Here is a 24,991-nt window from a genome sequence, read left to right on the forward strand (position 1 = left end):
ATTGGGGAACCCGGCTTGCTGTAATAAATCTCCCACTCTTCTAAATGAGCACTACAATCCAGAAATAAAATTAAGCATGCTTCAGAAATCTACTGGGTCATGATGCGACTCCTATTTCCACCACTGGACTCTACTGCACAGAAGACACAATTTCAATAATCCTACCTGCAGGATGGACACAGTCTGCGAGAAGTGATGCTGTTCCATTGTTGACGTGGAATAGAGAGCAGCTAAGGGGTGATCAAATTTCTGAAGATAGCTGTTGCTGTAACCTCTGTGATCCAGGTCATGACACAGGCATGCAACTAAAAGACCTTTTCGCTACAAAAAAACATTGAGAGAAACATGAAAAGTAAGATGTCTTTCCTGCCCCTAGATGTCACTCTCTTCCCAAAATACTGTAAAAGTTGCACTATGCTTACACTGCCTTCAAAAAGCACATGGAGAAACATCCTTAATATTGTGAGAAACACAAAAGTGAGGACATGCTGAATTAAAATTCTCAGACCAATTGTAATTCAAACCTCTTATATATTATGAATTTTTTAAAAAATGTTGCACAATCACATACTATTGGAGGGATTCTGCTTCAGGAAGAAGTCTGAGTTTTAAACAGATAGCCTGGTCATCCAGTGAATTCTTACCATGTTTATTAAAAAATAAAAAGTGCGGTTACTGAGGGAGAGGAAATCCATAAGATGTATGATCTCCTGGTGAAGGCAGCTGCGCCAAAGTCCAATGCTAGACCTGCCTCCGTAACACCCCTTGGAAACATTGACCAAGTCTCCTAGGTGCAACTGATTTTTTCATTTAATTAACTCTTAATATCCTGAAGAAATGGAGTCCCTGAAATCTGTCTTTCAACACACAAAGCACGTGAACGCTAGCAAAAGTTTTTCACACAGCAAGTGTGTTTTGAAAACACATTCATTAATGTTTGTGAAGCAGTCACTGTCAGCATGGAGTATCACGAAAATGTCTTTATAGACTTAACAGCTCTTTCTTATACATGGTTCTGATGAGTGTTTAGTAAACAAGGAAAAGGCTATAAAATGAAGCAGAAAAAGAATACTGATTAACCACCTATTAAGTGAGCAACATTCAACCTGCATACTGTACTGAGGCACATGATTGTTTGGAAAAATAGCAAAAAATTATGATAAAGATTTTATCACAAATATACAATGTGCAGAACTGAGGTCGTAGCAACCCGAAATGTATTTCTGATTTTGAGACCTTCACTTTTATTTTAAATCCTTCACTTTTATTTTTAATGATGTCTTTTCAATATTGCACCTTGTGAAGTGCATTTTTAAAAAGCACATAGTAAAACAGAAGATGCAGCACCACACGTCTACACAGATCCTCAGCAGAAGCGGAACCCTTAGAACATCACACACATCTATATTTACTTGAAGTTGTGCAGTAACAGCTGCAGGAAGGTGGTATCCCCTTTTCACTGCTATCAGGAGGGGAAAGATGTGTAACCAATAGACTTGAAAAACAGTCTCTGACAGCAAAAGAAAGATGAGTCTCAGAATCCCCTGTGCTACGTTAGCTCTAGTGGGTGTAAGATCTTCTGTCCTTCCCCCGCAAGTTTCATTCTCCTGTTGCATACTTTACAGCCTGTGTTTTTTCCAGTCTTACAGTTCTGATCAGTCTGTCCCTTGTACCAGATGGTTCTGTCTACCTTGTCCCACTCTCCATGTCCCAGGAAGAGAGTCTTGTGTCAGTCCTTCAGGATTATACAATGCCTAATCCCAGTGTTCTTGACCTTGTACACATTGTCCCTGCTTGGATCCCAACTCTTTGACTACTGCCAACTGCTGCGTTTATTTGTCTCTACATCACAGCCCCCTCTGCAGTGTTTCATGCTTTTCCTCCCATCTCTAAGTCTATCGAGGTTCATGTCATCATCCCTCACCCGAGACCAGCCCATCCTAGTTACTCAAACTTGCCTTCAGCAGTTTCCTGTATTCTTATTGGATTCATCTCCAGTCTCAAGAAAGGAGACTGCTAGAAAGAGCTGGAACATCGACTGGGGTAAAGCATTCAAACGGGTGAAGGCTGCCTGGACTTTGGCAGGGAACAAAGACTGTTTCCATCTCTCTGAACAGCTGCCTCTTTTGCTCTCCGTCTTTCTTACTCTGTGTCTCCAAAAAGATGGGGCGTACTACTTGGTTAGTACTGAATGTTATGAGAGCTTGAAATATTCCCTGAGGCTGCAATCCACAGATTTTTGTTGTTAAAGGAATACTGATTTTTTCAAACTTGTATAGCTTTGCCAACTTTCAGCATATGCCTGGCAAATGCCACTTTCCTATTTCAGTGTCAATTTTCAAGTCCCTCCTTTACAGCAGAATAAACTAGACCTTTTCAACTGAAAGATCACCAAATTCTATTTTACTCTTATACACTGAACAAAAACTTGATTTCTCCTACCACGTTTCTTTATAAGAGCCAAACAATTTTGGCTGAAATTTCCCCAAATGAATCAGCTTGAGAAAGTCACGGAGCTTGGAAAATTACAGCCCAAACGGCTAGTGTTTGGCGAAGTTATACACAACTGAAAACAGGTTCTCCCGGTCAGAAGTTTCAGGTAGTATTAAGAATAGACAGCACTCCCAGTTGCACCTACCATAATTCAGAAAAAAAACAACTGACAGTTCTTCATAGTGTATATTAACATTTAACCATTCTAAGCCTTCCATTCCATTGTTGTAACTTTACCAGTTAGTGATCTATCCAAAGTATTTTTTTTCCTGATTTTTTTAAACACTATGCATTTATCTTCAAAATATGTACACGCATGCTAAGGAAAACTGTTGTACAATAAAAGTTAATCAGTGAACTAGCACATTTGGACAACTGTTTTCCTTCCATTCTTTCTACTCATCTCCTTTGCTCACATATGTCAACCATCTCTGTAACCCTAGTCCTCCTATTCAGGATCACCCAGACCTCACAGGGTTCACGATCCAGGGTGTTTCCCTCCCCTCAGTACAGATCTGACAGTTAATTAAATAATTAAAATAAAGACTGTGGTTGTAAGTGGACAGGGAGAACCTCAAAACGCGGACACGGACTTATAGCATATCTGCTAGTGCTTCTTCAGTGGGCGGACCTGAAAAACGTGAAGGAAACACTAGGATTAGGAATCTGAATAATTCTCCTTCCTCAAGCTTTCTACTCACACCCGTTCCTCTGGGGGGACCTTTGTATACACTCTGCCCAAGCTGACAGCAAAATAGAGTTTTGCACAGAAAATGTACTTCTGCAATGGCTGATACCTCTGGTAAGATCTAGTAACTGATAGAATCGTCTCACCTACCTCTAGATCAGTGAAAAGCCCCTGGTTGTTCTGAAGTATGGCATACATGCAATGTGCAACGGTAACTGCATGCTTCCAGTTGTGGTAGGGCACACGGCGATAATTCTTCTTTACAGACATAGTAAATCGGCATAGCTTTTCAAGTTCAAAGCTAGAAAGAAATTATCTTGGTCAGAGACAAGAAAGAAGAATAGGAAAAATAACCAACAGAGGAGAAAAGATGCTCTTTGATTTACTCTTCTTGCTAGGATTGACTCTCATTGCGGAAGACTTGTTGATTACAAGAGTCATTCAAGTTTTGGCAAGGACGGAGGACCATGGATACACGACAATGCTCTTAGTTTAATCTGTAAAGTTCTGGAACATAAGTCAAGCTATCCAGCTCAGGCAACACAATTGCATAACCCTCCTCACTCCCAGAAACTTGAAGTGTGGTTTCTTTAAATCGTTATCTATTCAACCTGTCAAATACTGAAACTAGGCATCTAACGGACAATTTGAAAACATCATTTGTGATCAAACCAGAAAATTAGGGGGTTTAAGCAACTGACACTGAAGAAATAATCCTGTTTAAAATTTCAGTCAAACGCCAAATGCATAAATTGTTTTCAATAAAAGAAGTTGAGATACTTGAGATACTGACACCATGAAAAGAAGACGACTTTACTTTTTCCAAGACTTTAAGATTTTTCTTCCAGTTTGGGCAAATGAACAGAAATTCACATTTCACTGTTTCTTCATTTTTGAACAAACAATATTTTGCTAAGTAATTGCTGGTCAACCATGAAGATGCCTCACATTTACAGCATTTAGGGGATTATTTCTTAAAGAATTTTTTTTATATTTGTGCTCTTAAGATAGACAAGCAAAATGAATTTATGATCAAGAGTATTTTCACTAAGGTAATAATAAAAAGCAGTAATAAAGTAATTGTTACGTTTGGCTTATGTGCTCACCAAAAACACCTCTGAGGGAGTTCATATTCTGTAGTACCACAGCTCTGCACAATCTTTAATAGACCTTTTTCTACCAATGTTCCTTTGAAAGGAAAGCTGAATACATTTTGTTTATAGATGGGAAATTAAAGCATAGATTAGATATCAGGCAAAGTTTTCTAAAGTACCTAATCCGAGCTGCCTGGGATGAAAAGGGAATATTACACTTGAGCCCAGAACTGAACAGAAGATGCCAGAGTCCCAAGTCACTGACTTTTTCCCTCATAACAGATCAGTTTTCTCTTATTCTCATTTTTTCCCGTTACTGTGGTTTGACTTTTTTTTAAGTTCCATGTTTTGATCATTTCTTAGGTATCTCAGGGAAGCAGTATTAATTTTCTAGTTTTGCACTACATGTGGGCTGAGAAAACAAAGCCGAATGTCTGTGATCTACATGTGAAAATGTAAATACATCCACTGTATGGAGCCAGTTAGATAGAAAAACATATTTCTATGGTTGTATGCTGAGCAAGGTCATTCTTCTTAGCCTTAGTCTGACATTAGTAAAAATGGAGGCATACTGTCTTTCAAAAATACTTTAGGCTTTCTTTTTTAATTTTAGAGAGTTAAGTCAGACAGGTCTAGAACAATTGTTAGAACTACTGTTTAAAATAGTACATCATAGTTCAGAATATCACAACAGTTACTTCCATCTACATCCAATATCAACTCAATGGTTACTTTGGGATAGAACGGTTGTAGCCAAAGGGAAAATCATTATCAATGATACCTCAACGTAGAATACTATTACTTCCTCCACTGCTGTATTTTGTATACTTTATTGAAGTGGTGAAAGATAATTTCTTCATGAGAGGAAAGAAAAGGTAGTAAATATCACAGATTTTTCTCCAAAATCCTCCCTGGACAGGACAGTTATACATTACATAGGTGTATATTTAAAGGCATAACCTTACTCCTTGATATTTTAAAAATCAAATTTTAGTCTTAGAATAGCTGTACTTGTTTCAGAGTTGAGAAGTTTTGTTCTTTCAGAAATTAAACACAAGTCCAGTCCCAACAGCCTCCTTTTCAAATATTTTCCTCACTTTTGTTTCTTTAACTTTATATGTGAAAGCTGAGACTCATTTGAAAAACGTCAAGTAGATATCAATTCTTTCTCATCAAAGTTACACCTTGAAGGAAAGAGACTGGGAGACAGAAAGGGAAAAAACCCAGAACTTAGCTGAAAATCTGAACCCCAGTCCTGCATCCACAGCCATTCAGTCAGGAACAGAAACATGCTAACTACACTGAGTAGTAGAGAACTGTATTAAGAACCGTATTGAAGAAGTCATGAGAAAGACCCTGTATGCTTTGAGGGCATGGAGGCTCATCCAGTTACTAAGATGAAACAGTCCCCAGCAAATGTTTCCCAAATGTTGCTCCTTTTTGCAGGGAGATACCTCCCCTTTCAACTGCCCATCTGTAGATTTTTTTCTATAACTCAGAGCAGCTCCTTTCTTTCAGCAATAGGACATACTTAGCCAAGAGACTACTGATCTTGGTAATGATAATGGACACTGAAAGAAAGGACAATAAATGAAACATTTCATTTGAAAATCATTCACTTCCATAATTAATGCACAATGATGCCAATAACTGATTCATTTAGCAAGATAAGATCTAACGTTGGATTATTTTAACCATATACTGTATTAATTTCAGCAGCTATGTATTTGAGAAACCAGTATTCATGGACCTTCTCTCCTTTTTGGCAAGAGTGCCTGTAGTATCTTCACCCTCTTCTGTCTGAAAAGCAATCTCATCTCAGAACCAAACAATACTTCTACATATTGGAAGGACAACTGTTTGGGTGATATCATGAGTTCTTTTACCTGCCTGTTCCCAAATTTTATCAACTGAAGACCAAGAAACTGGGACAAGAAATCCAGCCTGCCTATTACAGCCCTGTACAGACCAGTCATAGTAAATAACCTCCAAGGAAAAGAAGACCTTGAATTAGAAAAGAATGATCTCTAAGTTTCCTAATAAATAAACACATAAATAACAGAATTAAAGCAATAAATCAGGTACTTCATACCAGGCTGTCCCACAGGACTGGTGAACCATGTAGACAAAAATGGCAGGCCAGACATCCTCATACGGACTGATATCAAAGTGGTATCTAAGAAGAAAGTTTCAACTTAGTAAGGACAAAAACATCTAAAACCAAGTGAAAACGACTAGGCTAACGTATATCTGACAGCATTCACTTGTTTCTGAATATACACAGAAAACTGACTTTACAGGCTATATTTTCCAGCAATATAAGTTAATATATTTCTGCTAAGGCCAACAAAACTATGCTCATAGAATTTAGGTTGAAAAAGACTCTTAAGATCATCAAGTACAACCGCTAGCCTTTGGTTAGCCTTTGGCTTTGTTTAGTTAATAGAAACATAAATCTTTATTTAAGAATCCATTGCTTAATGTAAAAAAATCTTTCTTCTACAGGGATGATGAGAGCTTTACAGGCATTCCTAAAATATTCCAGACTTGCCTCCCAGGAATTGTAAAGATGGTGCCTCTAATAATGTATTTACTAGCCTTTTTTCAGTAATTTCTGTAATGAATGCGGTGAGACTCACTCTAGTTTTGACAGGAAAAAAAAATCAACTTTTACTGGCTAATAGAAATTAAGCCCAAACGTTAAAAATCAAACATTTAATGCTGCATTTTTTTTATGTTTCATTGGCTGATGACTTCTCCTCTCTCCCAATTTCAACGTTTAGGCCTAATACTAGGGACCCGCTCAGCAGCACTGTTTGTCCTTCGATTATTAATTAACCCCTTTCCCTGCACCTGCCGTGCTGCAAGTCTTCTATTTACTTTCCACCGACCCAGCTAAACGCTTGCACGTACGTGGCATACTGAACAGCGCAGCAGGCGCAAGAGAGCTGAAGGTAGCTGAACTGCTTGGAAAATGGTTAAATGTATTCAGATTGCTCGAACTAAAGGATGTTAATATAATTTAGCATGAAACCTGTCATCTTTGCAAGTAGGAGTAATTTTTGCTGAGGAGGTGGGTTATATAATATCATCTAACAAAGCACAAGAAATTGTATTGCAGAGAATAAGCTTCTGTTAGGGTGTAATCCTTCAAGCTGCTAATACTCTGGCGTTGAAGCAAATCACTTCAGCATGTAATGAACTTTAGCTGTAAGCAGCCCCTGTTAAGCATACGCTTGCACGCTTTGCTCTCTCACACCTACAATGCTCAGCGCTTGATGGGAGTGAACGAGCTCTGGAGATCAGGTTTACAAAGACAACTTAGATTTGGTGACTCGATATCATAGACTTCTGATTTTAGGCACCTGGTTACTACAGTAGAATTTATTGTCCTGGGCCAAAAATGGTGACTAAAAAATCAGATGACTCTGAGTGGGGACTGACTGGTAAAGTACAGATAGAGCTTCTGAACATCTTCAGCACACAGCAGATCCTTGAGAGCTGAAAGTAACTGAATTATTTCAAAGAAAGCCTAAGAAGCTGGATGGGAAGTCCTCCTCCAAATTTAGGCTGTAACTCTAAACTCTAGCACCTGGGATTCATAACCCTAATTATCTTCAGAAGTCTGGAGATCTGTATCCATTTTCCCCTCCTTCAAGAAACACAAGGAGATGCACAAAACACACACACACCCCCCAACAAAAAAAAAAAAAAAAAAAAAAAAAAAAAAAAGAATCCCAAAACCCAAATCAAAAACCACACAACTCAGAAAATCCCAGGAATGAACCGTATCTTTTATTCTAAAACAGGTACAGGGGGATGAGAGCATGCATTTGGTCTTAACTACTGATGCTCCAGCTCAGTCTCCTCTCTGGCTCTGAGCTGTTAGTGACTTGGGACTATCAGAAAGCAAGCTCATCTCTACAATCCTTAGACATAAACTAATGCTTAAAGCAACTACTGTAGCTACCCATGCCTGAGGAATACGCTACCATTCCGAGTAGGTATTATTTTACACCTTTGATAGATAAATTTTGTTCACAGGTCATTAAGTGTAACTAAGTATAAGAAAGCCAGAGATAAACGCCTATGATTTTGGGATAGTTCAATAATAAAAGTGCTTCTTACAAAACCCTCCGCTACGCCTAGGGCAGGGGGGGAATCTTTTTCATAGACTGATACAAGATGCAGCTGTCGCTATATGAGGAAAATACTTACAGTTCAATTTCTTTATAAATATGTGGAGGCAGTGTACAGTGCATGAGGTTTTGCCACTCTTCTGCTGTACAAACACTGTGGTAGGATAGCTTCTCCATCGTTACACGGTAAATACACTCTGAATGGCGAATTCTGTGGTACATCTGAAAAAGGGAAGTCATTCATGAATGTGAAATTTTAATAAAGGAAAAAACATTTCTTTCCTGTATTCAAGCACTTATTCTTAAAATACACATCTGCAAAAACATTAGTGTTTTTGGCTGCTCAACTTCACACATTAGAAAAGTGACAGATTATATGAAATTCAGTACTTCAGGAAAACTGGGCCTTCTATCACATCATTCTGCATCTACTCACTTGGGTAAACATCTAAGGCTTGGCTAATTTTTCACTGTGTTTCAGGTCTCCCAAGAAAAAGAATCAGAGTTCAGAAGTTAGAAAAGGAGCTCAGTCCCTGCCAATATGCTAACAGAATGAAAACTGTTAACAGGGCACGATTCATATTTTGTGCCACTGCATGAATTCAGCTATTAATTGGTACAAATAACTGCTACCTATACCCAGTAAAAAGTACATGAGATGTTTATCATACTTACATTACTATGCAATAAATGTGAAAAATAAGTACGGTTAATTATTGAGAGGTTCGCACAGCTATTGCAGACATGGCATGGTTTGTAAACAAGTGAGGACACAACAATTTTACTAGTAAAGATAATCTAGAGCAGCATGCCCTGAATGGTAACATTCACCATCCAAAAACAGTGAACTCGCACACAACTGAGTGATTGCATAGTCCCAAGTTTCATTTATATGCAGGCCTTTCTACTTGCCCTGAGTCAGGTGGAACAAGTTTAAGTAATTGTTAGTAAAATTTGCTGCCCCAGTATACCGACAGCATGATGTTGGTAAAATAGCTTAATGTAAATCATCAGGCTTAACTGGCATTGCATTGTATCTTGCCTCCCATGAATATGACACATTTCTTCTGCATTGCATTTTTATTGCAGTTATTGCATTTTTATACTTGTATAGCAATGATCATTAAATTGCTTATGTTTCCTACTGGAATAGTAATTTTTTGTGATGACAAAGGGTTTGAAAACAAAAAAGGTTATCCACTCTTATCTAGAAGCATGGATAATTATGAGTATATAGGACAGCATATAAATGTATAAATTGGTATCGTTGAATATTAAGCATATGGAATCAAGAGAATACGTAACATCGCCATCGCCCAGTTGAATTTGTAAACCATGTGACCTGAATTTATAAAAGTAAATAAGAATCATACTTTCTAATGGAAAAGAGAAGACAGACAGATATCATTCACATTTGAGAGCATCCCTCAGTTTAGCTACACGAAATTGATGTATCCAGAGTACAATTATTTCAGAAAGCATCAAATGAATCTCTATCATCCTCTTAAAATACAATTATTCAGCAAAGGATTCAATGATTCCAGTTTCCTTGTTAATTCAACAAAACAGACTTATGAATCACTTCAATAATCTGGAACATCAAAATCCTTAAGTAGGATTCTAAGTCTTCTCATTATAACAAAGAGCTTACAAAACTGTAAATAAAACTTACATTAGCACAGTGTAAGGCTAAAGCACAAAAGACTGCAAACATTTTAAAGTTGTTCTCATCAGTTTTAGAGAAGGCACTTCCACTTATTTTGTTCACCATCTGCACAACACCTATTACGCTTCCTCGGCTTACAATAGGCATGCACAGGATATTTCTGGTTGTGTAGCCTGTGTAGAGGTCTACTTCTCTGGAGAGCCAGAAAAGGGAAAGGAAAAAAAAGGAAAAAAAAGAAAAAAGTTAATATTATTAACATATATTCCTTGATTCTCAGAAATATTGATGTACAATATACTAAGTAGTTTTAAAGTAGATGCAATTAATACCTGCAAGAAGTTCACCTCCAAAGCTCTCAAATATTTCCATCTACAGTGTCATATTTAGAAAAAACTTTTCAACCCTTTAATCTCCATTTGCAAGATAAAGAATTAATACTTCCTCAAATGTACAGTCAGCTTATTCATAAAATTAAAGAATATATTCAGATACTTAGGCATGCTATTTGTTAGTGAACTACTTTTCCTCCTCTGAAACTAATCAGATTGCATGGAGGCTAATAAAGAAAATCAGCACCAGCCTACCTAACTAGGCAAAGTTCCATAACAGGAAAAATAACTAAATTTTTCTCCATTACACTTATATTTGCTAAAAATAATACTTTTAATTGTATCTTGTTTTCTCCTTATCAGAGGATAACTGCTCCAGGAATGCATTCTAATATGAAATTTAAGTAGTAAATTTAAGTAAAAGGTTTGCTGAGCTATCTTCCCCTCCCATGAGTAACATCGTACCTGTTAAAGCGTGGATCTGCATAGGCATCAGGGATGTTAAGGACCTCTCCTGTTCTTGCCACTTGACCAGCTATTCCTTTTTCTATAGAAAATCTGCAGGAAATAAAAATGTGTGTTAGCCACAATATGAACTGTCTGGAAAAACATTTTTCCAGTGGAGTCTGTCTTGGGCACGGTAATGGGTATTTGTTCCCAACCAGCATAATTTTGATGCTTTTAGGAGAAAAATCTAACAAGACAACAACTAGTAGTAAATAATAAAAGAAAAAAGCACATGCTAATAGATACTTTCTGAAAACATTTTATATAACTACATAGCTTAATAGAAAAGATGCCATAATATGACCATTTTAATGACAAAAATTCAAAGTCTTCAATAACCCCAGGGGTTATGCCTAATAAACATGACATTTTTACAGAACCTGAGAGTTGTGTTTACTTTTACAAGCTATTGATTTTATCATCACTTTTACATATTCATTGTTTCTTTAGACACATCATAGGCCATATAGAGCTTGTTTCTTTGGGTGGCAGGAAAAAGACCAGTGGAAATTTCAAAGCTAAACATTATATGCGTTTGCCACTTCAGAATAACCAGCTTGTTTAATCTCATGATGTGCAAACAATGCCATGGTACTAACTGTATCGCTTAACCACCACAAGAAAGTTAAACACAACAAATATATTCTGGGCTTGAATCAGAACAATCTACAAGTCTGTCTTGTAAGGAAATAATTTTCAATTCATCGACATAAAACAGTTATGACATACAAGCACAAAAGAATTTGTGGAAAAAAATAAGTAGAAAGAATCACATGTGGAACAATTGCAAATCTAAATGTACCTGGGTAGTATCCTGCCCACACTGAAGTTAGTGACAAAGGTGACAGGATTTCACCCTGCACACATGACTTTAAGCTAGTTTCTTCTGCTGCTTGTTATCATATGTACATCACACCAACTTAAAGCTCCTTCCTGATGACTGACTCAGTCACACTTTCTTACAGATATTTAAGCTGTACTTCTCTTTCAGCATACAGCACCCATGAAATGGCTCACAGCCTCACACTCAGAGTCAACATTTCAGTAATTTTCATACAGAAAAGACAGAAAGATATAAGCAAGAAAAACAATTACCAAGAAGGAGTATGAAAATACATGTTAAAGCAGGCCACCTTCTTTAATTTACACCACCTCCTTGCTTGTCAGTATGTAAATCACACCAATTTTGACTCCTTCCATTCTCACTCACACAATGTAGTAGGTGGGAGTAAGTTTGTCTAAAGGATTCTAAGTGAAGACATGAATCACATCTCATATTGGCCTAAAACTTTAAAAGTATAAGAAGGAAATGAAAAAAAAAAAAATCTGAGAAGATCTATGCTGAGTATTTTAACAAAATTTTAGTGCATGTTATTTAGTCATGCATTTCTTTTTAAGAAGCTGCAGGTTTAAAACCTGTGTGCCTTTGAAAATCTCGATCTGTATCTATTAAGGATTCATAATTTCTGAAGAGTGAAAAATGTTATATTTACTTTGTTGTTCTGCCTCTTCCATTAAAAAAACTTGCATATGTGTAAAAAATCAGGTAATTGTGACATGAAGCAGAAATACACACCAATTTTAGGCAGAGAATCCTATGTATTCATTACAAGCCCATATGCATTTTCAAATTCACCACTTCAAGCATACTTCAGAATCACAATTATTTAGAAGTTTGAAAATACTCTACATTCACATGAGAACAAGTAAAATGAAATTCCTGGACTTGAAATCTTCAAAACCAGTGACCAGTCCGTACTAGATTCTACACGCACCTAATGCATCCGCAAGAAGTACAAGTTGTGATTTCCTTGCTTTGGATGTGCTTGAATTGCACAAATTTCAATTCCTCTTGGGAACCCTCTTGGGAAAAGAAGTCCCATACTGGCAGACTATGGATTAGGTGCACCTTTACCTGCACCTTTACCTACCTCAGAACACCTCTGTTTTTTTCCCAACATGATTTCCAAAAGGACCGCCTCCGGAAGACGGCATTTCCAGGAGTGACGTTATAGCTTCAGAGACGTTGTTTCGATGGCACTGCAATGTCATTCCCAGAAGTACTACCTTCTGGAGGCGGGTCCTGGTGGGAATGATATCACAGTATGACAAGTATTGTCAGGGTACCTGCAGGTAGGCACAGAGACTGGGTAATAAAATGCCTGCACATCCGTAGTTATAATGAAACTGCATTCTTCTGCTAGCTACCCTTACCTTATTTCTTTGGTCTTCTTGAAGACAGGTTTCCCATCGTTTTCTTCTCCAATATCAAAAAGGTCTGAATACAGCTCCTTATTTTTGTGGTCAACCTGGAAGAGTGCACACCTATCTGCATTCACCAGGTTTTTTGCATATATCTATAGACAAAAAAAAAACACACTAGAGTTAACGGTCCTGCGTTAGATTATGTTTAGTCATTGTCTGATTAAAATGTAGGTCCCTAGAAGATAAAAGTGTTGAGAAATTATCCGGTATGAAAATCTGTTTGAAGTAGCATCCACCTTCACAGCAATCTTTTAGGATACAATTCAAAATGAAAGCGTGTCTTTTATTCAATTTTTTTTTTGTAAATTAGAGTGTACTCTTTGAGAAATGTGGGAATATCTTTAGAGGCTTGAATGTTTGCTGTAAGGGAAAAGGCTTTTCTATTACACTGTTTTTCAAGTACAAGGAATGCTTTTCAAAATGGTACCTTTCCTCCCTCTAAGTTTAGGTATTATTCACCTTTACCTGACTTTAAATAGACAGGATATAGCAAGACTTAACATTTTTGGCCTTTTGTCTTTATCTTCAATGCAAATTATATTGGTATTGAATATCTGGCAAAGACAGACATAACAGAGAGGCTAGTGTTTGTTTCTAAAAAAGCTAAATGCGCCTGTAATACATAACAATGAACAAATAGGAAATATTAGAAGTGTCACTATGGATTGCCTTGTGCAGTAGTATATGAAATGGCTGCACCCTCCTGATGCTAGGGACAGTTCTTGCACAAAAGCTGAGACTTTGTAGTTCTACATGAACTAACCGAAGCCCGCAAGGTACCACACCTAGTCAAGAAAGTACCACACTACAGCAACAGACTTGCATGGTCTCTATCATACTTTGAACCAGCTAGTTTTATCTTAGCAAAACTAACTGCCAGCCAGCACTGATTGTCAGAACAGAATCTTGTCCCGGGAACAGGGCAGCTCTTCACTGCAATATTTCTCAGACACACGATGGGCTTTCTGAGAACAGTAAGAAAGAGTGAACCAAAGTCAAATGAGGATCACTGGGTGAACTTCAGATGCCATATACTCAGGTTCAAGAACCCGCTCTATCCAATTCAGATATGCGTCCTATGTTTCTTATCTGCTCAGAAAGTATAGTAACTGCATGGTAGCGCATGATCTCAGGTGGATCTTGCTCCAATTTTAAAATTGTATATAATAGCTATCCAGTCACTCAGCCACAGAAAGAGGCTGATTACATCTTGGCATGCAATGCACGCAGGTGGCATGTCTTAAGAATTCTTGAGACTTCCATATGAAGGAACTCCCCTCCCTTCTTGCTTGTCTTTCAAAAATAAAGCAAAAAACCTAAAATATTTGATTTCATATTAATGCAAATAGACAAACATTAGACCCTGGCAGAAAAAACCTCTGAGACAATAAATCATTAGTCGGGAGACTCTAATTTCATGTCACATGAGCTGTGTAACGGGAACTGCACAGAAACCATCTAGATCAACTCTACAGAACTTGGAGGCTCCTCCTGTACCGACAGAATCTGTGGCTGGAATGATTCTGTTGCTTTCTACTCCATTTGCTCCATTAGAGCAGTAGAAAGTCAGGGAGACTGCAAGCTAAGAGGTAACTTTTGTGAAATATTTCCCACTTAGAGCATTAAGAAGTTCAAAGATCTCGACCACTCACTCCGTTTATTCCTTTGCTCAAAACAGAGTGAATATAAACTGTGCCAAAAAGGACAAGGGGTCTAGTAAATGCTTCTCTACACCTATTCTGAAGTTGTATCAGATTTCTTTATAAAATCAACAGCACAGTGTTGATTTTATACAATTAAACTTCTGTGTTCTAATGCATATGACTCAAGAACTTACCTTGCTCACGACTCATGCTTTTCAAAAATAACTGCTTAAACACTACTAATTGAGAGAAATAGTTAATAGGATGAGAAAGTCTTACTTCCCTAAAGCCCTAGTTCAAATCCAGGCCAGTGGCTGAAGGGGACTATCAGTACAAAAGGTATGCTTTGCATTGTCAATAGGGAGGCCAGGGACCACCTTTTGGGTAGGTTGCTTGTAACTGCTCAAGCATACTGGTAAGAAAATTTGCAAGGCAAATTGAACTTCTGCTTCCCCTCCTTGCATCTATGTTCAAAACACCCTTATACTATTAACTTTACTGAGGGATTTTAATGAAAAGAATGCTAAAATGCCTGTACTTTTTTCTTTATTACTACAGGAACAAATCAAACTTTAAGTGCAATCACCAAAGGGTGAAGTAGTGAGGTGAAATTGAGTTCCACTCTTTTCTTACTGTGAGACACAGAATAAGGCACATAATGATAAAATCACACTCCCATAAAATGGCAATAAATGTAATTCAACACATAATGCAATTAATTGGCCCAAGAAACAGCCAACTGCTACAGCTTACAAAGGAAGCTGAGTATGAAACATCTCCGCAGGTTAAAATGCAGAATCATGATGCAGCCAAGTGTTGAAAAAGAAGATGAAAGAGTAAGCATATTTTACTGCCAATTGTGTTCTCCACCAGACCTCTATTCACGGGAAAGAACAGGGAAGAATATCAATATTTGTTCACAACGCCATATGTTATATTACACCAGTTCTTTTAAATATTAAGCTATTTTTAAGCAGTTCATTTAAATTGGAAAAGTCAATGTTCAGAAATGTGTCCTATGTGCAGAATTCCTGACTGTGTACTAACTAGAATAAGACAAGCACTGCAGAATATTTTCCATTACTAATTCAAGTTTCTAAATAAAGCCACTTCAATATCGTTTGCATTCTAAGTTTGTTGTCTTTGAATAATCTAGCTAAGAATATCACTTTGAAGATTGGAGCAAGTATTGGAGTACTGTTGGAGAGTAATTTTTTGAATACACAAACTGAAATAATAGTATCACAGACCTGATTAAGATTTACATTCAGGAAAAAGAACTGCAGTATGCCATGAATGTGCCTAAAGCTCAAAAGCATAATTCATATATCAAACATTTAAAATGTGCTACGAACAACCAGTCCATATATATTTGTAAACACTATTCAGGAAATAATTCTGAATTCAAAATTGATTCAGAAAATTATAATCTGTTTCTCGACTTGACTTTAGTGGTTTTTATAAAACATTGATTGACTGTCACTCTAGTTATGGGTGTAAAGACTTTTGCAAAGAAAAAGGGATGTCATGTCTTGCACATCTCATTCAGCAACAACTGGAACAAATACTCTATGAGTTATGCTTGATCTCTAGTCCTGCTACAGACTATAAGTTCTTCAGGAGCATTTTGCAGCATGTAGCAAATTGAATTTAGAAAAAAAATATCAATACAACACACTGAAATAAAAAGAAAAACAGAAGCCTTTCTGTTACAATTTTCACACCTTCTCTAAATGCAATAGTAACTATTCAGTTCAGAGAGACAGGCACATTTCATTACTTATGAAAGCCAAGAAACAAAGTTGTTGAACAATGAAAAATCAAGCTGACCTTTGCCACCTTCTTCCATGTAGAGACTGTTTGCATTAAGTGTCCATTATTAACAGCTCAAATATTTCAATGATATAATGTCTTACTTCAAGGAAACAGTTTAATAACTAAGACTAATAAAGTACAGAAGTGAAGAAAACAACTTACCATTATATGTTCAAGTAGAGAATCTATTGCAACTATATTATCAAAATACGTTCTGCAGAAAAAAAGAAGTCAGTAAATACTGGCATTTAGTCAAACACTTCTCAAACAGCTGTCATGGGCTCTTGTTTCACAACTGCTTAACCGTGGAGCCCAAATAGGTGAGGACAAACCTCTGCAACTTGAAAATTACTGACTGACGTGCTACAGCACAAGGGAATTGAGAAATGGACCCAGCTCTGTTCCTTTAAGCCATTATTTTACAATGATGGAATTGTAGAATATTCTCTGTAATATGTAGAATTTTCTCTGTAGAAAAGGAAAAGACTACCAAACATTGCCTGCCATGGATTGAATAGGCCCCTGCTGAGCAACACCAAGAATGTATCAAAATGCTTCGGCACCCTTTACACACCAAAAATTTTAAAAGAATAAGTAAAAAGGAAAAGAACAGCAATGCAAAAGATTTAAAAAAAAAAAAAAAAAAAAAAAAAGAATTTTTTCCATTGCTGATATATATTACCTACATGCTTTCAAAATGTCTCATTAGGTTTATGCATAGAGGACTGTGTACTGAGAACTAATGAAAACTATGTATTGTAGCTAAATTCACCTCATATTATCCAACCCTTAACAATATTTAAAAGGCAACAATTTATAAAACTCTTAATGAGTCTTCTCTATCAACCCAGGTGTAGCATGTTGAAGTTGCAGAAAAAGACTGATCTTGTGACTTAAAAACAAACAAACAAAGTATCTTAGTTTCACAGCAAAGTGGAAACTGTCCAAGGACAGTCAAGAACATTGAAAAATAAAGGTCAAACTTATTAGTAAAAGAAGACTAAATCTTTCACATGCCAAGTCTTAATAACTCTTGGATTACAATGTTCCCAGCAAACAGAAAGACATTATCCCATGGCCTTGAACATATACACAGCTCAGTTTTGTTTGGGTCTAGGGGAAAGGAAATATATAATACCCTAGTCTTACATTGTCAGGGACATGAAGAGGTGGAGCACTGCATACTATGCCCTTTCTAAAATGTTACAGAACATGTCCCAGTGACATTGCATGCTAACAATTTCCTCACTGAATAGGAAAGTCTCTTTACACGTAAGAAAAGGTACAGACCATTTCTAAGAGGAAACTAATTACTTTCTTGCTAGTGCAAGTCTACCTGCATGAAGTTCATAAAGTTGTTATTAAATGATATCCCAATTTTGTGGCTCAAAACACAGGGGGTTTTTGTTGTTAAATGATAATGCTGTATGAGAGGTATTTTCTTACAGAAATACATATTAAATATTTGCAGTATTTATTGTAATTTTTATCTTAAAAATTGGAAATAATCACAAAGTTCTTTAAAACAATCTCAGTACTATGTACCAAGATAATAAATTGCCAGCCCATAAATTTGGGTAGATTAATCCAGAGTTCCCTGGTAAACCAGCTCTGTACAGATGTTAGCAACATAAAAAGCACTCTGGAAAGGAACATAACGGTGCAAGACGTTGCAGGAAGTGGGTTCTGGCAAGGGAATGATGAGAGCGCCCTTTGGGAGACACACTCTGAACCTAAACTGAAATTAAAAAATAAAAAATAAAAAAGGTCATCCCTGAGGAAAACAGCTAGGGAAAAATATCTGGATACAACCAGCTTGCCCTCCGTGTAAGGGGTAGACTCCTCCCTGCAGTGGATCACTCCCCATCCCAGCCAGGTTGACTCAGCTGCGTACTTTCCTAGCAAAGGCATAGGAATCTTGGATGTCCTCTAATCTCTAAGTTTGAGAATTGTTCATCACAACCCACGGAAGTGTTTGTAACAGCAAAAATCCAAGACATCTCATTTTTCCAAAGTATTGTCAGTCCTTTATGATGCACTTAAAAATTCTTCAACCAACTAGTTTGATAAAACACTGTTAAACACCCCAGACTGTGATTTACCAAAAGTACAGCTCTGGTTTGTCTTTTAATTTATTGGCTATCTCTACTATTTAGAGATGCTAATAGCAGCAGCAAAGAAAAAGGGATGAAGGAAAAGCATATCACCTAAGACACTAAACTGACTTTGCAAGTCTAAGCCCAAGTTTTCATACTCTTCACTGTGTTTTCAATTTAGTCTTGCACTTATTGTGACAAGAAATTAAAAGGAAACATACCACATGCAGTTACAGTCTTTGAAAATGAAAACAGAGCCTCCAGAAAATGCAGGGGACGAACAATTTTGTGGCAGCCCTTATTCCTCAAGGATATATCCCTGAAGTGCATATACTGAGGCATATATGTATGTGTATGCATACATGTCAAAAAAGTGGGGGGAAGCTGAAGCAGGCTAACTAATTTCTCATAGTCCTTTCAAACCTTCTAAAATTGGCCATGAAAAGAGATGGCAAGCCTATTGGTCACTTCTCAAAACAGGGACACGTTTAACTCTGACAGAAAAGGGGAAAAAAAGACAAAAAACGCATGCAAAGAGTAAATAAATCCTGCACGGTATAATTGCATATAACATTTTCTACTGCACCACCACCAAAAAAGAAAGTTTACAGGTATACACCACTACCACCCACATCATTCGTTCTTGTCCCTGTGCCGAAGTTTGCCCACCCTCCGAGGTGTGCCTTCTTGTGAGCTACAGTGTAAAACATGGGTAGGTCAGAAAAGCCATGTTAGAAAAGCCTATCAAAATAAATTGAAGAGATTATAGTGCAAATCAGACTTACTTCGATACATCAAGCAAGAAGTCGTTCAGTTCAGTCTGCTTGGCAAGGCCCCGGCACACCTGGAAGCACAGATCACTTTATCATTTGCACTAGAACACTGAAGTCGGAGGGAAACTGAACTCACGCAGTCTACCCATTTAATGCGTATGAAAAAAATACCAGTACCAGGATATACATATGTTACAGCAGTGTACAAAATTAAAAGCTGGATTTGTATGCTGGGCTTCAACCTTAGCTATCTAGCTGCTGAGTTAAACCTGTCAAATGCAAGTAACATCTTTCTTAAGACTCTTTGAAAGATGTTGGTTGTTACACTTGTTCATGCTGTCTCAAAAGCTGCCACTGAATGTGGTTATGGAACCAACTTGACACCTCTTTATCCAGACCCTCAGCTCTTCTGAAAATGTCAAATATTTTGTTTTCTTTCTTCCTTACCATACTTTTACCACTTTTTTCCAGGTTGCAAAGTAGCATGGAGACACTACTGAAGACTGACATCAGGCAAGTTTAAGTAAGCTAAGTAGCAGATGATATGTGCTCAACTTTGGGAGAAATCAGCATGAATATGAACACAAAAAAATAGTATGCACATTATTGTTTAGAAGCATATTTTACTTCACCTGATTGCATACTCTGTATCTAAAGTACAATTGTACAACTGTATATTACTAGAGCAAGCACTGAGGTCAGAAAAAGAAAACAAACCTCTACTGTTTGTACCTTTTACACAATAAAATACCACTCAGAACTACTCTCTTTCATCTGTGCAATGCAGATATAAATAAATATGCAAAATATGACAAACTACATCCACGAACCTTACTCTTGCATATAATTAGGTAACTAGGTACAATTTCCTGATATACACTACTTCCTAAAGCCTAGCCGTGAGTCTGGTAGGTATGGCCCATGGCCAGATCAAAACTCTTGCATTCTTCTCATGCAAAAACTTGGGAAGGGCAAGCCTTCTGCTTAGCAGAAGGGAGAAAAATGTTTTGTTTTGTTAGGTGTGAAAGACTTCTCAGTTAAAGAGAGAGTAATTTTTACAAAGTGAAGCTACAACTGCATGCAATTGCAATTCTGCTAGCGTACAACAGTCTACACCAGCTTATTCTGCTTAAATGTGCCAGGGTGAATGACCATCCCAAACAAAGTCAATGACTTCTGGTACCAAAGTGGCAAATATTAGAGTCTAGAAAAGAAAAGCAGGAAGCTTTGTGCAACTCTTCTGCCAAGTGTATGAAAGCCACCTTGAAAAAAAGAATGTCACGAACTTCCTCCTATGAGTTGACAGAAGAACCCATTTTAGCATCTTCTGTGAAGTTGACAGAGTATGTTTAGCTCCAGTGTCACCACCTTCTATTAGCTGAAGTAACAAAAGCTACCAGCAAAGCTTCTGGGGTTTGCTCGAGCAGGTTGTGCTGTGTGGAGGAGCTTCATTAGGCACCCTGCTAGGGACAGCATGAAGCATCCTTAGTGGGAGAAGTAACAGGACCATGAAACAGCTAGCAAGGATAGCTTAAACTAGGCTTAGCCAGCAACACTTAATAATTTCGAACTGAATACCAAAGCAGGAGGAAAGCAACCAGTTAGCCTAGCAGTTGCCTTCCTTCTTACAAGAAAGAAAACCTGCAAAGTAGTTACAGTTCTGCTTTAACCACTATTTATCTACCTTGTTAAGGTTTCTTTTTCCCTTAGTAAAAATACTGTTTGTTAAGTTATTTGATCCACCATTGCAAGTGAGGAAAACTAGCTCAATGAACACCAAAAATGTTAGCGTATTTTTCCCAGGTTCAGGGAAAAGTGCTTGAATCGATGTTTTAGTAGTGACCTCCATTTAAATTTGACCATAATCCATGTTCCTACTAATCAAGTTCTGGCAGAAGGGTTACACAATGAAAAAAAAACCCGACCATCCACACTTACTTGTACTTGATGTATTGCTACTGAAGCCCATGCAAGATTTGCTGTTGCAACCTGAAACAAAAGAGAAGAAATTAACTCTAAAGAAACCTTGAAAACTGCACGTCAGTTACATACTCATTTTCTCTATCTCACTGCTAAGTAAATTGACTGAGCTGTTTTAGACAGGCAGGCAGTAACAATTTGTAGGAAGACAGTTATTTTGTGAAAGTCTCAGTATACTTGCGAGTGTTTCAATTTTAGTAAGGTACATTCAGTCACAAGAGAACAATCCTAATTTTTTGTATCAAAAAATTGCTTACCAATGCCCTTCAGAAGCAGTACTGGGAACCCATCAGCTCAGAAATACAACATCAAAAAACACATCTCATAAGCCAAGGGCTTTAAAAATTACATTATGTACATTGTTGAAAGGCATCTGCCATAGAAATAAAATATGCCATAACGTCTTTCCGGGGCTGTATCTCTTCAGCCACAGCTATTTCCAGCTGTAAACAGGCACTGTTTCTTTCACTACCTTTTTGGTGGTAGAAGAACCAGACCTGATCCCTCAGCTGAAGACCAGTGTTTTAAGTATGACAGTTTCCAGGCAACATTTCAAACAAATGTCATGTAAACTGCAGCTAACTAAGATGTGCTACCATACATAATCTCCCGTCCTTGAAACACAGGAGCTTTATAGGAACACAGAGGACAGAAGTACAAGAGGTCTGCTGCTGCATACACTCCTAAGGTACTTTTTAAAAAATTTTATTTTTCTTTAACCAGAACACACTACACATTTTACAAAAAGTGCTAGTGGAATCCAAAGGCTTTCCGAAACCTGAAAATGAAAAGAATGCTTTGGAACACTCAGAAAGTGACCCTAAAATATTTTTAATTTACTAATAAAATACTTTTATTTAGCAGCCAGTCTCTTCCAAAGAGAACATTCATGAATTTCAGTTACAGAAGGTATTTCACATAACATAAAAGATTCATATTTACACAGAACAATGCATGTCTCAGACCTATCTGAATTGTAGATTGATTAATGTTATAGGATAATTTTAAAAAAGAAATACATTGTGTGTAAGCAGCAGAATTGATAAAGCCTGGTTTTGCATGAATGCCTGTTCTTTGTTCGGTGAGCAGGGATACTGGCACCACCATACTAATCCAGTCCCCTAGTGGTGAAAAAGTACCAGGGGGGACCCTGAGGCTGAAGCAACATCGACTGCCCAACTAATATAGATGTATGAGCATCCCATATATGCTAGGCTGCTTAGGTTACTGATAAACAGAATATACAATTGACAAATATTGGTGTTTTTTCCTTCCTTGGGAGGGCTGGTTTTAATATCTCTTGTCTGCATGTTTTCTGTTCTTTTCACAAGAGTAATTCCTGTTCAGTACAGCTAAACTGCTCCATAATGCATCTCGTACACTGTCGAGACAACAGACCTGTCTAGAACTCACCCCATTTTGTCCTAACCTCTGTGTTCAGGTTCTCTTCCCTGGGGAAGGGTACAGAGAGAAATGAACAGTACATTCATCTTAATGTGAGAGCCATCTTAAGGTGTGGATGGGACATAACAAGGAATCTCACCCAGACATGAAAGCCAAGATGCACTTCTAATGCCTTGGATACAGCAACAGCCTTTAAGACATCTGCTCCATTTTCAAATTTGTTTGTACTTGGCTAACAATTCATAACTTTGGATTGACAAATGGACGTATATGGACAATGTGGCTACAGAGGCCTCATATAAGCAGAGTAAACCATGCAGTGTAGAGAACAGTCATAGAAGTGGGAAGATAGTTATGAATGGGAATATCTGGATGAGGAAGCATCAGAAGGACAAAAAAGCAGAAGAGAGCTTTACGAATGGCACCTAGATTAGGAGGTCATCCAGGTACCAGTACATCTACACACAGGTTCTAAGGACATCTGGGTCAGAAGACAAAGGACAGTGAGTAAATCTTGACGACTCATAGAGATGGGACAGGCTAGAGAGACAAAAGATGTTCAGCACCTAACGGCTAAAGAAAAGGCTGACCCAAAGCCAGCACATGGTTGTCAAGCTAGGAAGAAACCAGGAGACATAAGGACTCAACAGCTGGCATCCCTTGTCCTCCCATTGTAAGGCTTCCTGGAGAGACTACCTGGATACGCTCATCTCTGCACACGACTCTTGGAAATACCACCTGGACACACACAGCTTGGCGTCTGAGAGAGTGCGGATGCAAGAATGTGAATGCAAATACATGAAATCTCTTTTGCTTCACTTTTGTTTTAAAATAAAATCCCTTATTCCTCCCGTGAGACCTAGCATTGAGACTTGGTATACTGTTTCTACAACATTGCAACATTATGTTTTACAATGGGGCTCATTCAGTTGAGAAGCCACACCAAAACAGTCAATTTAAAAAAATAATAAATAATAATAAAAAATAATCTTTCCATACTGTAAAATACAGCTTTACTGGCAAGTTAAAATTGAGACTCAGGATAACTCAGCAGTGCCCTTTTTTTATAATTTCTTTTTTTGACATCTGATTTACACTTATATTTCATTCACCTGCTCTGCATTAACTTAACAATTCCATATTGAGTTTATAATCAATAAAGAAATCTTGGACCTCTTTTTCCACAAAAGAACACAGGGTAAAATTCTTGATGTGTCCCTGTGCTTGTATATGTAAATTTTACCTCCTGTAATTGAAAATACAAATCACTACTTATTTTTTTTCATAAGTAACGTTCAATGAGAACAAAACTCAAGTATGAAAAAGGTAAAAAACACCTGAGAAGAGTGAGAGAAGGAAGTTTGGGGGGGCTGAAGTGCTGACCGTTGTGAGGAATTGGGGAAGGCTAGGCATGAGCTCACCTCTTGGTGACTAAGGTGGAAGGCTTCTTTGCCCCAGTGACGGTAAAGCTCCAGGATACCAATCAGGTCACCAATTGCAGTGACAATTGGCAAACACAGAACAGATTGGATACGAGTCCCTGATTCCAGTCCAGTACCTTTGGGAAATCGCTCATCCTAGAAAATGTAAACATAATCTGATAAAATGTAAATATCGTAACATTAACATGAAAGATATACGGACGTTTTCCTCCCTCTCCTGGCTGATCAAATCTGCAGGAAAGTGATAAAATTCACTAAAACTCATATCTCAGCATAATTTACACACAGTATTAAGACATCTACTGAAAAAAATGCAATAAAAAGGTCTCAGCACTAATTTATATATACAGATAAACTTATTGATGTAAAGTCAGAATTAGGCGTGATATTAGACCCAGCTTTGGGTTTGTTTCTATAATACATTTTCTCTAATCTCACAGGCAGCAAAACCAGCACTTCATTGCTAATGCCAGTGCAGATTAAGTAAAAACCCAAACAAACAACACTACCCTGCCATCCCCCCCCCCCCCCCCAAAAAAAAGTCCAAAGCATATTTAATTATGAAATGGATTGCTCAGATTTCAGTGTTACCAAGCAGACAGCAGTGCTTGCAAGAGAACAAAAATCAAAACCTAAGGCTAAGCTTTAGGTTATACA

General features: G+C 37.5%; 1 protein-coding gene across 1 annotated transcript in view; it reads right to left on the reverse strand.

The window, feature by feature from the left end:
- PDE10A (phosphodiesterase 10A) overlaps positions 1-24,991 on the reverse strand; it is a 189,003-nt gene that overhangs the window by 20,232 nt on the left and 143,780 nt on the right. Inside the window, exons 7-17 of the mRNA XM_049800957.1 lie at positions 24,314-24,469; positions 21,447-21,497; positions 19,521-19,579; positions 16,802-16,853; positions 13,131-13,273; positions 10,875-10,967; positions 10,087-10,273; positions 8,494-8,636; positions 6,368-6,451; positions 3,332-3,482; positions 166-321 (exon numbers count right to left, since the gene is read on the reverse strand). Of these exons, the coding sequence (XP_049656914.1) occupies positions 166-321; positions 3,332-3,482; positions 6,368-6,451; positions 8,494-8,636; positions 10,087-10,273; positions 10,875-10,967; positions 13,131-13,273; positions 16,802-16,853; positions 19,521-19,579; positions 21,447-21,497; positions 24,314-24,469 (1,275 nt within the window). The remainder of the gene's footprint in view (positions 1-165; positions 322-3,331; positions 3,483-6,367; positions 6,452-8,493; positions 8,637-10,086; positions 10,274-10,874; positions 10,968-13,130; positions 13,274-16,801; positions 16,854-19,520; positions 19,580-21,446; positions 21,498-24,313; positions 24,470-24,991) is intronic.

Source organism: Accipiter gentilis, chromosome 5 (assembly GCF_929443795.1).
Source record: "Accipiter gentilis chromosome 5, bAccGen1.1, whole genome shotgun sequence".
Taxonomy (NCBI): Eukaryota; Metazoa; Chordata; class Aves; order Accipitriformes; family Accipitridae; genus Astur; species Astur gentilis.